Source organism: Mirounga angustirostris, unplaced genomic scaffold (genome assembly GCF_029215605.1).
Source record: "Mirounga angustirostris isolate CCGP_5_RB_7025 unplaced genomic scaffold, mMirAng1.0.hap1 SCAF_14, whole genome shotgun sequence".
Taxonomy (NCBI): Eukaryota; Metazoa; Chordata; class Mammalia; order Carnivora; family Phocidae; genus Mirounga; species Mirounga angustirostris.
Genome location: NW_026991722.1, coordinates 69,322,663 through 69,336,034, shown reverse-complemented (window position 1 = coordinate 69,336,034; position 13,372 = coordinate 69,322,663). Strand labels below are relative to the sequence as shown.

The 13,372-nt window shown below is 46.6% G+C and overlaps 1 protein-coding gene across 1 annotated transcript in view; it reads right to left on the bottom strand.

Annotated features, from left to right (window-relative positions):
- TMEM132D (transmembrane protein 132D) overlaps positions 1-13,372 on the bottom strand; it is a 547,655-nt gene that overhangs the window by 169,302 nt on the left and 364,981 nt on the right. Inside the window, exon 4 of the mRNA XM_045886451.2 lies at positions 9,514-9,697. Within this exon, the coding sequence (XP_045742407.2) occupies positions 9,514-9,697 (184 nt within the window). The remainder of the gene's footprint in view (positions 1-9,513; positions 9,698-13,372) is intronic.

The following is a 13,372-nucleotide window of genomic DNA, read 5'->3' as shown; positions in this document are numbered from 1 at the left end:
TTCCTCCATGACATCAGTCACATTCCCAGAGCTCAATAACCACGTGTGGCTATGGCTACCATATTGGATGGCTCAGATAATAAAACATTTGTGTCATTGCACAAAGTTCTATCAGAAGGCACTGTCTACTCTGGACTCATGGTTGGTCTCACCCATTCAAACAAACTCCTGGTCTTGTCTATAAGCAGATCCTGATGGCCACGCTTAGAAAGTACATCCAAGGCCTTCCTCGGATGGCCTTCGATACCATGATCATCACCCTAAACCCAGTCCTCAACCCTTTCCACCTGAACCGTCAAGGTAGCTCCCAACATGGTCTACTTCCATTGCACATACCCCACCAATTTTGTTCTCCTCTTGGTGTTCAGAGTGATGTTTTAAAAGTAGATCATGAATCCGATGAGATTTAAACACAATAAATGAGAAACCCTACTGCACATATCATGGCTGGTGAGCATCTACATAATCCAGTGCCTGCCCACTCGGACCTCATCCCCTCTAATCACTTTGCCCCTGCTTCACTTGACCTTTCTATTCTAAGGCGCACCAAGCTGGGCCCAGCTTCGGGCCTTGGCACCTGCCTTCCCTTCTGTCTGGAAAGCCAGCCCTTGTCAGCTATCCCCAAGTTGGATCCGTCCTTGGCATTCTGTCTCAGTTCAAATGTCACCTCTGCAGCGATGTCCCAGTCTCAAAGGGCTCACTTCACCATATACTGTTTTATTTCCTGCCAAGCATAGATCAGTTCTGAATTCAACTTGCTCAATTATTTTTTACTTATTTACCAGCTGCCCTTCCCCCCGAACGGGATGCAAGCTCTGTTATATCCCCAACACAAAGGCCGGTGCCTGGCACATGGCGGGGGCTCAGGAAATGCTGCTGGGATGGGCTGCTTTCTGGAGTGCCTATTTGCTCACTGAGAGCAACTGGCCGAACACTAGCCGGGGTTGTGATAACCACACAGCAGCCAACAACAGCAAAAACACCCTGACTCGGTTTGTACCAGGTACCTTTAAGAGCTTTGAGGTTCAGCCGCCACCACCTTGGTATAAATCACCTCTGGAGAGGACAGCTCATTAGGGGCATCAAAGGCACCAGAGTGGGCTGAAAAGAAAAGGCAGGAGCTTTGTGCATGATAAATAATTCATTTTCAGACAACTCTCCTATTTCAGTAAGACTTCTCAATTTCATATTTTTTATGAGGGTGTTTTTTTTTTTGTATTTGCATTTTCCAAAGATCCTTTTGCATACGGAACCGATCAGCAGCCGAAACTCGGTGTTCACGGAGAGGGGGGTGTGGTGCACTGGCCGAGAGCGTGGGCTCCCGAGCCCATCCATCTGGACTCTTCTTCGGGTTCAGCTTCGTGGCTGGACGGCTTGGAGCATCTTTCAACCGTGCGTGCCCTCCTGCATCCGTGAAATGGGGAGAAGAGCAGTACCAGCCTCACCAGGTCCCTGAAGGGATCTAACGAGCCAATATGAAGAAGAAGGTATAGAGAGCGTACCTCATACCTACTAAGCATCAAGGATCTGGTGTTTGGTGTGAGCACTGTTGAGGGCCGCCATGGTTGTTCACCAAAGGCACAAAGCAAGGATGCTTTCTGAGGCAGAGATTTTTCTCAAGGGCTCTAGCCACAACTTAATTTGCACTTGGTTGAGAAGTATGAAAATGAAAGCAAGGGTATGCTATCCAGTGCGACTGAATTTTCAGAAAGTCTGAGGAAAACAACAGAGGGTATCTGGCATATTAATTAACAGGCTGACACAAGCAAAGAATACCATGAAAAGTCAAACAAAAAAGTGCCAAGAATCTGCTTTCATGCCAGAAATAAAAAGAAATTTCATTACTGGAGCCAGGAAAGAGAGTTTCCTTCGCTAACGTGGGAGGGGGAGGGCGGGCTTTTCTTTAGTTCTAATCTCAATAGGTGATGTTACCTGTGCCGACTTCAGAGGGGACGGGACACAAAGGACCCCGCGTTACCCTATCCCCAGTGGGCGGTGAGGCTGTTCTCTGGGCCTCGACGAGGGGACAGTGCTGTGCCTTCTCCTGGCTGGTGAGGACCCAGGTGGATGGGAGGAGACAATCCAAGCAAGGTGGGTGTGCCAGGAGATTAAGTCACGAGGATTCTGAAGATCAGGGGAGGGTGTGGCCCATGAAAAGAAAGATCATTTTATGCTTGACTCTTAAACAATGAGGGGCTTAGAGGCACCCACCCCGGCACAGTGGGAGATCCACCTATAACTTCTAACCCCCACCCCAAACTGAACTACTCACAGCCTCCTATTGACCAGCAGCCAGACTGGTTAACATAAACAGTCAATCAGCACACATTTTGTATATTCTATGTATTATACTGTGTTCTTACAATAAAGTAAGCTAAGAGACGATAAATGTTATTAAGAAAATCATAAGGAAAAGAAAATACATGTACAGTACTGGACTCCACTTATTGAAAAAAATCCCCATATAAGTGGACCAGCGCAGTTCAAATCCGTGTTGCTCAAGGGTCAACAGTGTTTAAGGGGAGGAATGTATTAGATCCAGGAAAGCTTACTTAAAATGCATTTCATCAGTCTTTATAATAGGAAATTATATGGCTATAAAAATATGAGTGAGTTTTGCGAGCTAGGTTGACAGAAATGGAGTAATAGCCTACTGAACCGTGGATTCAGGACATGCCCTGATCAGTAAGACTTAAGGAGATGGACAAGGAGGGGAGAGGTTGTTTGATGATTAGTTTCCTGCAATCCCCGGAATCACGTAAGAAAGAACTCAGCGCTCGGTCAAGTCAATGAAGGGTCTGAGGAAGCCTACACTTCACAGCCACGGCTTGCAGACGTCTGGGCTAGGACGTCCCTGACTCACGCTAATGAGCAGGAGGCATTTGAGTGCAGCGTGAACAGTAAGTCTGCAGCGGTGCATTGGCATCTAGCTGCTTCCACTTTGGAAGTGGGCTTGAAGATTGGAAGGGTGTAGGCGGAGTTCGAACGGGCTGAAGTGAGGAAGGACGTAGAGGGTACCTAAAGGAATGTACTGGGCTGAGGTCTTCCCAAACATCTTGGGTATGGCTCTTGCCTATTACAGCTCCCAGTGGAGTGATCTCAACAACCATCAAAAATAACTCAAGAGTGTCTGAATCCCCCGACTTGACTACTGTCCTCACCGTGCACTAGGAAATCATGGGGTAGATAGAACAGAAGAGTCGACAAAGATCACATCTGGCTGTGAGGATCAAGGAAGATTCCCCAGAGGACGTGGCATGGGAAGTGGGTTCTACAAAGAGATTCACGAGATGCATTCGGGCTCTCATTATAGTAACATCTAAGATCGTACTGGGCTTCACAAAGAGCACATGGTATACCTCACTCTTTGATTTTGTCTAAAAAACTGTTGGCCTTCCGCAAGGATCTGCAGAGACATCTATACCCCACATTATTGCAAATATCACAGAATGTCACCATCGCCAAAGTGTTCATGAGGACGGGAGTCTTCTGCTCATTTTCAAGAATCATGATTGTCCATCTGGACTGTATCTCCCGATCATGTTCTATTTAAGGTCCCACCCCAATTCTGATGGCTAAGACTGGTGGTCAAGGCTGAAGAACACAGTGAGGTGGGAACCTCATCAGGAGCCAAACAGGGGAGGAGGCACATTGCTACCATTCACAGAAGAGCAGCACCCACTTAGAGCAGCACCCCAATGGCCATCGCCCAATTGGATCGAAAACATATTTAGTATTAGTTTAAAATGAAGAGCACATGCTTATGTTCTCAAGGACTAGCTGCTATGGCATTCCCACGGATAAATATCAGTGTCCTTTTCTGAATCCTGGCTGAAGCTCAAAACACTTGTTTTGCCCAAACCCCAGAGGCAGTTAGAGGAGGATGTTGAAGAGCCCTGAGTAAATGGGGCTAACCCCGAGCCCCCGCCCAGAAAGTTCCAGCTCTTGTAAGAAGTGCAAACATCGCTTTCCAGAATCAGACCCCGACATGCCGTTACCGAGTGCACTAATTAGATTAACGCTAATGCACACTTAATGACATTCTCCTCACATTTTTCCCCCTAAGGACAAGAATATATTTACCTACAAGATGGTAAGGCATCATTTCCTGAGCAGAAAAAAAAAAAAGAATGTAATAAAAGTAGAAATACGTGAATGGATTTTTTTAAAAAAGGTTTTATGGCTGTAGACATCAGGGGAAAATGGGCAAAATATTGAGAAAGAAATAAATGTCTTTTGGGAAATTAGCTTTGAGTGTTGGTGCTTATCTATGTCTCATTTCAAAGCTTTCCTGGAGATGGAGTTATATACATCACACAAAGAATGGAGGGGCCATGAGCCCCCCCCTCAAATTGATCTCAAATCCTTAATAATAGTATAAGGTGTCACAACTGCATCTTACCTTCAGCTTTATTTTCTCAAAACGACAGTTCTACCTATTCAAATGTGCTGTCTAGGGATATTTGAGTTTCTGAGATTTTACAAGAATAATTAAACAGGCATGTTTTTCCTCTTGGTCATGATTAGGGGGAGAAGAGAGATTTCCATTATGGAAATCAGTGGATTTGAGTGCATGAAAATTAAACAAATACCCCCAAACTTCTGCATGGTAAAATATATGATCTGTGAGATGAGAAAGCACACGGTAAATTGGGAAGAATATTTGCAATAACATGCCAAAGGAAAGGTCAGCATCGGGGCACCTGGGTGGCTTAGATGGTTAAGTGTATGCCTTCAGCTCGGATCATGATCCCAGGGTCCTAGGGTCGAGCCCCACGTCTGGCTCCTGGCTCAGCAGGGAGCCTGCTTCTCCCTCCCCCTCTCCCCCTGCTCATGCTCTCTCTCTCTCTGTATCTCTGTGTCTCAAATGAATAAATAAAATCTTAAAAAAAAAAAAAAAAAAAGAAAAGGTCAGCATCGCTAATATGTAGAAACAGAAAGGACAAAGTAGTATCCACGGGCTGGGCTGTGGGTAGGAGGAGGAGTTGGTGTTTAGTGGGTAGAGTTTCAGGGCTGTGAGATGAGAAAGTTCTGGAGATCGGTTGTGTAATCATGTGAAAATATTTAACACTAATGAACTCTACAGTTGTAAATGATTAAGATGGTAAATTTCATGTTACGTGTTTTTACCACAATAAAAAAAAAAAAGATTTTTTATAACAAAGTAACAAGAAATGGAATTCCCAACAGGGAAAGGAAATGGGTAAGAAAAAATGTTTGATAAGAAAATTTACAAATGGGGGCACCTGGGTGGTCAGTCAGTTAAACGTCTGCCTTTGGCTCGGGTCATGATCTCAGGGTCCTGGGATCGAGCCCCCACTCCCTGCTCAGCATGGAGACTGCCTCTCTCTCTCCCTCTGCCCTTCCCCCATTTGTGCTCTCTCTCTTTCTCTCAAATAAATAAAATCTTTAAAAAAGAGCAAATTTACAAATGGAACCAAAAAAGGGTAAATTAAAGCAACAATGATGTATAATTTTTGCCTAATAGCCTATTTTTTAATTTTAATATCCTATGTTTATAAATTTGAAGGGAAATGGATATCATCATACACAGCAGGTGGAATTAAATTGGTTAAATTTACCAGAAGGCAGTTTGGAGACTGTTATTTAAAAAATTACAATATTGCATATCCTTTGATTCATATCCTTTGATTTGAATTTATTCTTAAAAGTTTATGGGAATCAATCGGAGATGTGTGTAAAGATTTTTGTGGAAAAATGGAAGCCATAGGATACTTCATAATAGAAGATCTCTTAAACATTTTAGGTTTGTGTGTAGATCATGGGAGATATATGGGAAGCCATTTGAATGAGCCTAGAACTAGAACTCATGGTTTTTTTTCTCCCATCTTTCTTTCACACCTATGTCCCCTGCATGGGAGAGTCCAATCATCTATCTACTTACTAAGATGTACCCAAAAGGGTGCACCTCGCCATTTCTCCACTGTTCTTACCGCAGCCCCGAGGGGCCATCCAGGATGGCATCGGTGTTCCTTCCTTCTTCCACCATAAAATACTTTTAGCGGGACACATGGCCTCCAGGGATAAAGCTCACCCTCCCACCTCCCCTATAGCTAGTGGTGGTCCCTCGGCTGAGCTCACGGCTGATGGGCTGGGAGCAAACGTGCTGCATTCAGGGACAGGTCATGTCCTGGAGGGAAAGGAGCACATTCTCCTTCTTCCCATCTGCCTGGGCCTGCTGGCTGCCACAGGGACATGGTTATTATTAATCCAAGGCCATGGGGATGAGGTCAGTATCTTTGGGGCCACTCAGCAACAGGATAGAGGGAGGCTACGTCCTAAGTCCCTGGAGGCATGTGATAAGCCCCAGGCTGCGCACACTCCTACAGGACAGGTTATGGACGAGTCAGTTCTGCACTCATTAGGTCAGAGTTATTTGACAACAGCCAAAGGACAGGCCCTAACTCTCTCTGACATCTCTCTTGCTCTCCCAAATCTATTCTCCACCTACAGCTGGGTGCTCTTCTAAAAACAAGCATGGGTCCATGTGACTCTCTGCCGAGAGCCTTTGCAGTGGCTTCCAATCATGCGTGAAGATCCACCCCCTTACGCAGCTTACGAGTGCTCAGGCACCATGACCTCAACCCAGAGCACCTTCTCCTCACCCATCATGGTCTTGGTGAGCTGGATTTCCTGCTCTAATATTTCAATTCTCTTATATTTCAAGAACATGTGACACAGATGAATAGATTAATAGATGCATGGATATCAGATCTCCTCCAAACATCCCCCAATGAATATATGATGACCAAAGACAAAGTAAAAATGAAATCTGCAAAAAATTCATTTAATGAGGGCAATCTCCCTAAAAATGGCCAAAATTCTTTTACCAATCAAGTCAAAGGTGAAATGAAGCTTCTCGGGAAGGGGGTCTCAGAACACTCCAAACATGAAAGATTGGGGAGTCGGGACCCTTACGACTTCACCCTCAGTTCCAGAGGAAGTTGCTCCAAGATTACTAGTAAACCTCATCAGACCAAACGTGTTCTAATCAGATTCATTCAACTCAGTTCAAGAATCAGTGAGCACCTACACGTAGTCTACCACTGTTCCAGGGTCGTGAAATATGGGGGCTAATCTACAATATTATTGTCAGGTTACTGTTTATACCTTGCATCCAGAGCTTAAATGAACATAATAATAGCTACCATTTATTGTATGTTTGCTCTGGACTGGACACTGTCCCAGGCACTCTTGAGTTATCACTTCATCCTTATAACAACCTATGAGTATGTATTGTCTCTTTTTCCTCCTTGAGATGGGGAAGCGAGGCACCATGAAGTAAGCATGCTTGCATAGTTCGCGAGTGGAGCCTAGGATTCAGTTATGTGATTTTGCTTCCTAGGAGTTTCCTGAAGATCAGTACAGAATATGGAAAACACTCAGGTACAAAATGAGTGACCCCTCTGAGCCTCGGCTTCCTTACATGGAAATGAAGGAGGATTGTTATAAATCTTCCCATTGCCTTGAAATAATTATTTTCCTCTTGTTTCCTTGTAACAGAGTCTAAGCGATGAGCTAAAATAAAGAGGCACCAGCCTTCCTTTCATCTAAGTATAACCATATGACTAAGTGTTTGCCAAATGGATGTAACCAGATATATTATGTCGGATCCTTGCTTCTTGAAAGGGAAAAGTAACTGGCCATGTTACTTTGAGCTTCTGCATTTCTTACTTTTTCTGGTCTACAGAATGTGGCTAAGTCGGTCGGCACTCCAGCATCCATCTTGGACCCTAAGGGAACCATGAGCATGGAATTCATGCCCTCAAACTGCTGAGGCAGAAACAGAGATGGAGCCTGGGTCTCAGATGGCACGGGGCACCATACCAAAACTACACCACCAATGTTAGGAGCTCCCGTACGTGAAAAAAGAAACACATATGTATTTAAGACATCCTTGGCTGGGATAAAGTAGACGGGGTGAGTGAGGAGCTCTCTTGCTTTCAACCAAATGCAATTCCCAATTGATAAAAGGGAACACACGATCTTACAGTGCTACATCTATCATAGCTAGACGGGCGAGGAAAGATGAGAATGGTCGGAGACCAGCGGAGGATGGAGGGGTGCCTTGTCAGAGTGGGGATTCATGCGGGGTAAGGAGACCAGCAGGGTTTGGGATAAGCGACGGGAGCATCAGGGACCTGTGAGGCAGGGGAAATGCAGAGTGTGGGAATCGAACAGGTTAACTTATGCTGAGCAAAGCCACAGAAGCTGTTCCCAGTCTTGCAAACAGCTCATCCAACCAAAGGTGCTGAAAAGGAGCAAATTCAAATAATTCCTTATTCAAGACAAATGGTCTTGCCATCCCCAGTAATAGAACCACTCACTAAGAGCCTAACCGAAGGAAACGAGGCACGTGAAACGAGGCACCCAGGGAGGCTCAATGCCTTCAAAATAAAAGAAATTGTTAATAGGAGCCCTTATCAACAGAAGTACCCCAAACACCTTTACATTTCCTGATGAACGGCATAATAACTAACCTGCTGTCACCAGGCAACTGTCCATGCTACCTTTTATTGAAAGACTGATTCCTGAGGTTCTTTCTGCACTCTCTAATAACACTGGTCAATATTTTCTAACAGACGGTGTAGAGGAGACACCGGGCAGTCAACAGATAGGTCAACTCATACTTCACTTCTGGCAGGAAAAGTCCTTTCATAACAGGAGAAAGCTCACATTATTGTCGGCAGATGAACATGCCCAAGCCTTTGCACTGAAGAGTCTGAGGAAAGGGAGAGCTCTATGGGGCGTCAGTGTGTTTTGTTGAGGGAACATAGATGGCGGGACTTCACACAGGCACTCTAGGAAGCCCTTCACAGATGAAAGCCCATCTCCGTTTCACAAATCCTAGAGAACACACACACAGACTAATGGCCTTCAATCTTTTCCAAGTTGTAAACAGATGCCCTATGAATGAATATAGGTAACGCTTTCCTCTATATAGTGTTTCATTTATTTTTAAGTAGCTGCCAACACAAACAAGTTGACATTTCACATTCAAACTGTATTTGTGGCTTCCTTGGAAAATCGGTAGATCTTAAGAACCAAGAATGTGGCTTTCCACATTGGCTTTCCGACATGGCTGTCCCACTAGGTGAAGCCTTATGACTGGGCAGGTACTGGCCATGTCACCTGGCATGACTCACTCATATACTTAATCTATTTGGTCTCTGCAGGTGTATGTATTTGAGATCCTTAAAGTCTACAATGTATGATAGAAACACAGTTATTAAATGATCGATACTCTTCCTATAATGGAAGATCCAAATCTAATACCTGGAGTTTGATGATTTTCTAAATAATATTCTGAAAATAGTATTTAGAGACAATATATTTTTTAGACTCAGCTCTTTGTAGTAGACTTCAGGTTCCAGTGCCCCCCGACCCTGGTTCCCGGTGCACCGGCACTTCCCCACCAAGTCTGGGTGACAGCGTGGAGCCTTTCTTTCCCTCGGGTTCTGTATTGACAACCCAAGTCAGGGACATTCTTACCATGGCCAGGGGTATGACGCCGATCAGGTCCTTGCGACTCACGTAGATCTTGGAGACACCCAAGTCAGACGTGACATCTCCTGGATACTCCACTTGCCACGTGACAAGCTGTGTGGCTGGCAGGTCACTGGGCTCCTCTATTTCCACGTCGATCTGCATGACTTCATAGGAGGGTCCATCCACACTGAGGAGAAGCAGAGAACAACTTTGAGTGACTGGAGCGTGGCAGGCAGGCAATGGGTAACACGTGTCATCTCTACGTGTGTCTCTGCAAAGAGCGTTTCAGAGATGCACCATCAAAAATAACCCCACACCATTTTCAACATGATCCGTGGCACCGGCTGGTCTTAGAGACCAGCTCTCCCCGGTTTGGTGGGCTGCTCGGCTTCCCAGGGCAGGTGCTTGTGGATGGTTACGAAAAGCGCTGATCACATTTCCTAAGCGCTTTCCTCCCCTCTATCCATCTAGGAGATTAGGATTCTTTCCCTCACTCCCCGAAATCTATATGATGCTTATATTGGATTTTCCAAAGCCATAGTCAGTTCCAACTGGATGCACAGAATTTTAAAGGTGTCTGAGGGCGATGTGGCTTTGCTATCTGGTGGTGCAGAGACACAGAGGTGAGGCATGGACAGGACAGCGAGGCCATGGGACGCATGCGGAGAAGCACAGAAAAGCAGCCAGATGTCCCCTGGAGACAGGAGGCATTGTAACAATGGTTAGTTTTTGGACATTCTGGTGTTTCCTATAAACATGCATCTGGAAACAAAGCCAAGTGAGATTATCAGGATGATTTTTGTAACGATTTATGTTAGTTTAATTAGCTGGATCCCTCTTCTGCCTCTTCACAGGCCCCTTTCACGAAATGCCTGCTCTTCTATATCGTGGGGGGAGGAAAGGCCCATGCGGGGCCGCCCCTTCCTGAGGGCAGAAGCGAAGAACGCACACACAGGTGAGGATGAACAGAGGAAGCAGCGATGAGAGAGGCTTTTTAGGCCCGAGTGGCCAAAGCGACTCCCACCTACCACATCTGTCCTCGAAGATTCAAATGTCACGTAACCGCAAAATGATCGCTGACTTCTGATGCTCCGGACTACAAAGTGTGGCCTTTCATATACACAGAGTTACCAAAACATGCCTAGCACACCACCAGACCCAGTAAGAAGCTCAGAGACAATGGTGGGGCTCCCAGGGGGCTTTCTTCTCAAAGTAAGGGATGAGGTGAGATACTGGGACATCAGGGGAGCTCTAAGGAAAGGAGGCGGGGTGGGGGGAGGAAGAGAAGGAGGGAGGAGGAGGAGACGAGGAGGAAGAGGAGGTGGTGGTTGTGATAGGAGCTGGCCGCTGTCTATGTGGAGCCTCTACCCAGAGTTTCCACAGGTAGAGGAATCCCGAGATCAGGATGTCAGCACACACCTTTCTGGTTTGGGAACTTGCCAGAACCCTGGCCCTTCCTCCCCGTTCAGGAGACGGCAAGCCCTTCTTTTGGCCGTACTGAGCGCCACCTCCTCCACCTGGTCACTGGGAGACGGAGACTCACAGAACAGACGAGGCAACGTTGAGCTCAGGAACTCGACTCCACAGCGGAGGCATTATGGGGACTCCTACACAGCAGGAGCCTGACCCTACTGTCTACACGGCCTTCTGTCCTCCCGTGTCCGCCGAGGTGCCCTCACCTCCAGCAAAGCCAGCAATCCTCGCTCCGCCAGGAGACTGCACTGCCCGTGTGTCTGCTTCCTGACTTCCCTCTCCCGGGAAAGCATCTGTAAACCTCTCCATGGATTTAAATCCTTCCCCTTGTGCAAGAGCTAGCCATAAAAACAACTATAATTTTAAAAGGGCTCTACTTATTTCATCTAGTTTTCCTCATTCGGTAACCCTGCCAGGTTTGTCTATAAAGTTTATTTTCTCTTTTCCTTCAGATCCCTTGCCTGGCCAAGATGTGGAAGAAACACGGTCGCTTTTGAGCTGACTCTCCTCCCTTTGACGTGGTGATGAAAGCTCCCTACTCTGGGAATTCTTAACCTGGGGCCCATGGCAGGCTTGTGGATCCTGAAACTGTGTGCAAATGTGTGTTTTTCTTGAACGATTCCTTAGCTTGCATGGGCTTCTCAGAGGCTCTGAAGCAGTTGGGCTGTGGGGCACGTTCCTGATCATTTCCGGTGTAAATTCTGCGTATGGTGATCTAGGTTCAGAATAGCACATCACGTGTGACTTGGATCAGTGGAAATTTGAATTTTAATACCTCTCTGCAAACGGTTAACGCGTGCAAGATTCCAGAACGCTTGCATATTTGGCAATATTTATCATTTCTCCGTGTTTAACTGCAAAGTTAAGGACTGCCCCTTTGCAGTTTGTGGGTTTAGCTTTAAGGGTCCTGAAGAGGGGCTACACTTATTTATTCCAAGTTGTGCCCAGCATAGGTTCTAATGCCTGGTGTTCATCAGAACGGCATCTACGGTGTTATGGGACACAAACATGGGAGGTTAAGTAAACGTTTCTACAATGCATCTGCTGACAGTGATTTTCACCCTCACCCGTGCATTAGAATTGCTGGGGGAGCTTTATAAATTAACCAATGACCACACACCACTCCCACAGCTTTCCCTCCAGAGAGGGGCCAGGCACCAGGCCCACTGATTTTCCCTCTCCCTTTGTTCCTTCCTTCCACCTGTCTGTCTCTTTTTTAATCCAGGTGATCCTACCATGCAGTCAGAACCGTGAACAACTGAGTCAGGTTTATACAGGCTAAATTATGGGGACACTGGCACTCTGCGAAGTATTCTGGATATGAAGGTATTAGGAACACAATGTGTGGAGTTAATGGGTTTGGGAGGTATGGCGGGTAAAATCAGTGAAGTCACAGGTGAGCCGCAAAGAAGGTGCCCATGAACATGCAGCGAGGAGGGACAGGCACAGAATTCCAGGCAAGGAGGCCCAGGGGGTGGATAAGACTGACGTGTCCAGACGCCACTTCTGATGGCCCTGGATGGAGCCCTACCCCTCCAGCCTCCTGTTTCCTGACCCCCAGGCCAGTCAAATAAGGAGCAGTAAGGACGGGCTCCATGTGTGAGCTTCCTCCAGGAAGGCAGTCCTGTTGAGTTGGGCAGGGTTTGCATGGAGTGGCTCAGGGCTCCATCCAACTTAGGGACTTGCCAGCCTTCTGGGCATGGGCCCTACCAGCATCAGCAAGCCAAGAAGCCACCTCCCTGCCCTGTTTGCTCGTAGCTGACAGGTGACAGGGAGCAGAGGAGGGAACTCAGCCTCTCACCTCACGGGCACCTCCGATCCCTGTGGGCTGGCTCCATCCATGTGGGCTGGGAAGCACCTTCCTGCAGCTTGTCCTCCTTATAGAGAGGAGCACCATCTCCCTGGTTTGGAGAGCTCTTCCCATTCCTCAACAACCTTTCCTTACCTGGACCCTTTTGTGCGCTGGGTTCAGGCTCTACACCTTTTCACTGGGAAGGGAAGGGACACAAAGGCACAGCTTCGGACCACATGACACAATCTGAGGCTTCGTGAAATTTAAGGGAAATGCACACAAGGCTCTCAGGCACAGACAGTGACCACAACCCTCAGGGCCACGGCTCAGGAACCCAAGGAAGGCAATGAAACTTGAGGCTCGGCAAGACCACCTCAGCAGATCCCAAGGCCAAAAAGGGCATCATTTTCAAAAGAAAAAGTCTCACTTTAAGATCGTCACCTCTTTTTCCAGACGATGCAACAACCAGCATTTATTGCGTACTTTGAATGTGCCAAACACTGTTTTTAAGGGCTTTTTAGGTCTTATACCCACATGTGATCCTCACAGTGTCCCAGGAAATAACTGTGATTAACTGCCAGTTTGTAGATGAGAACC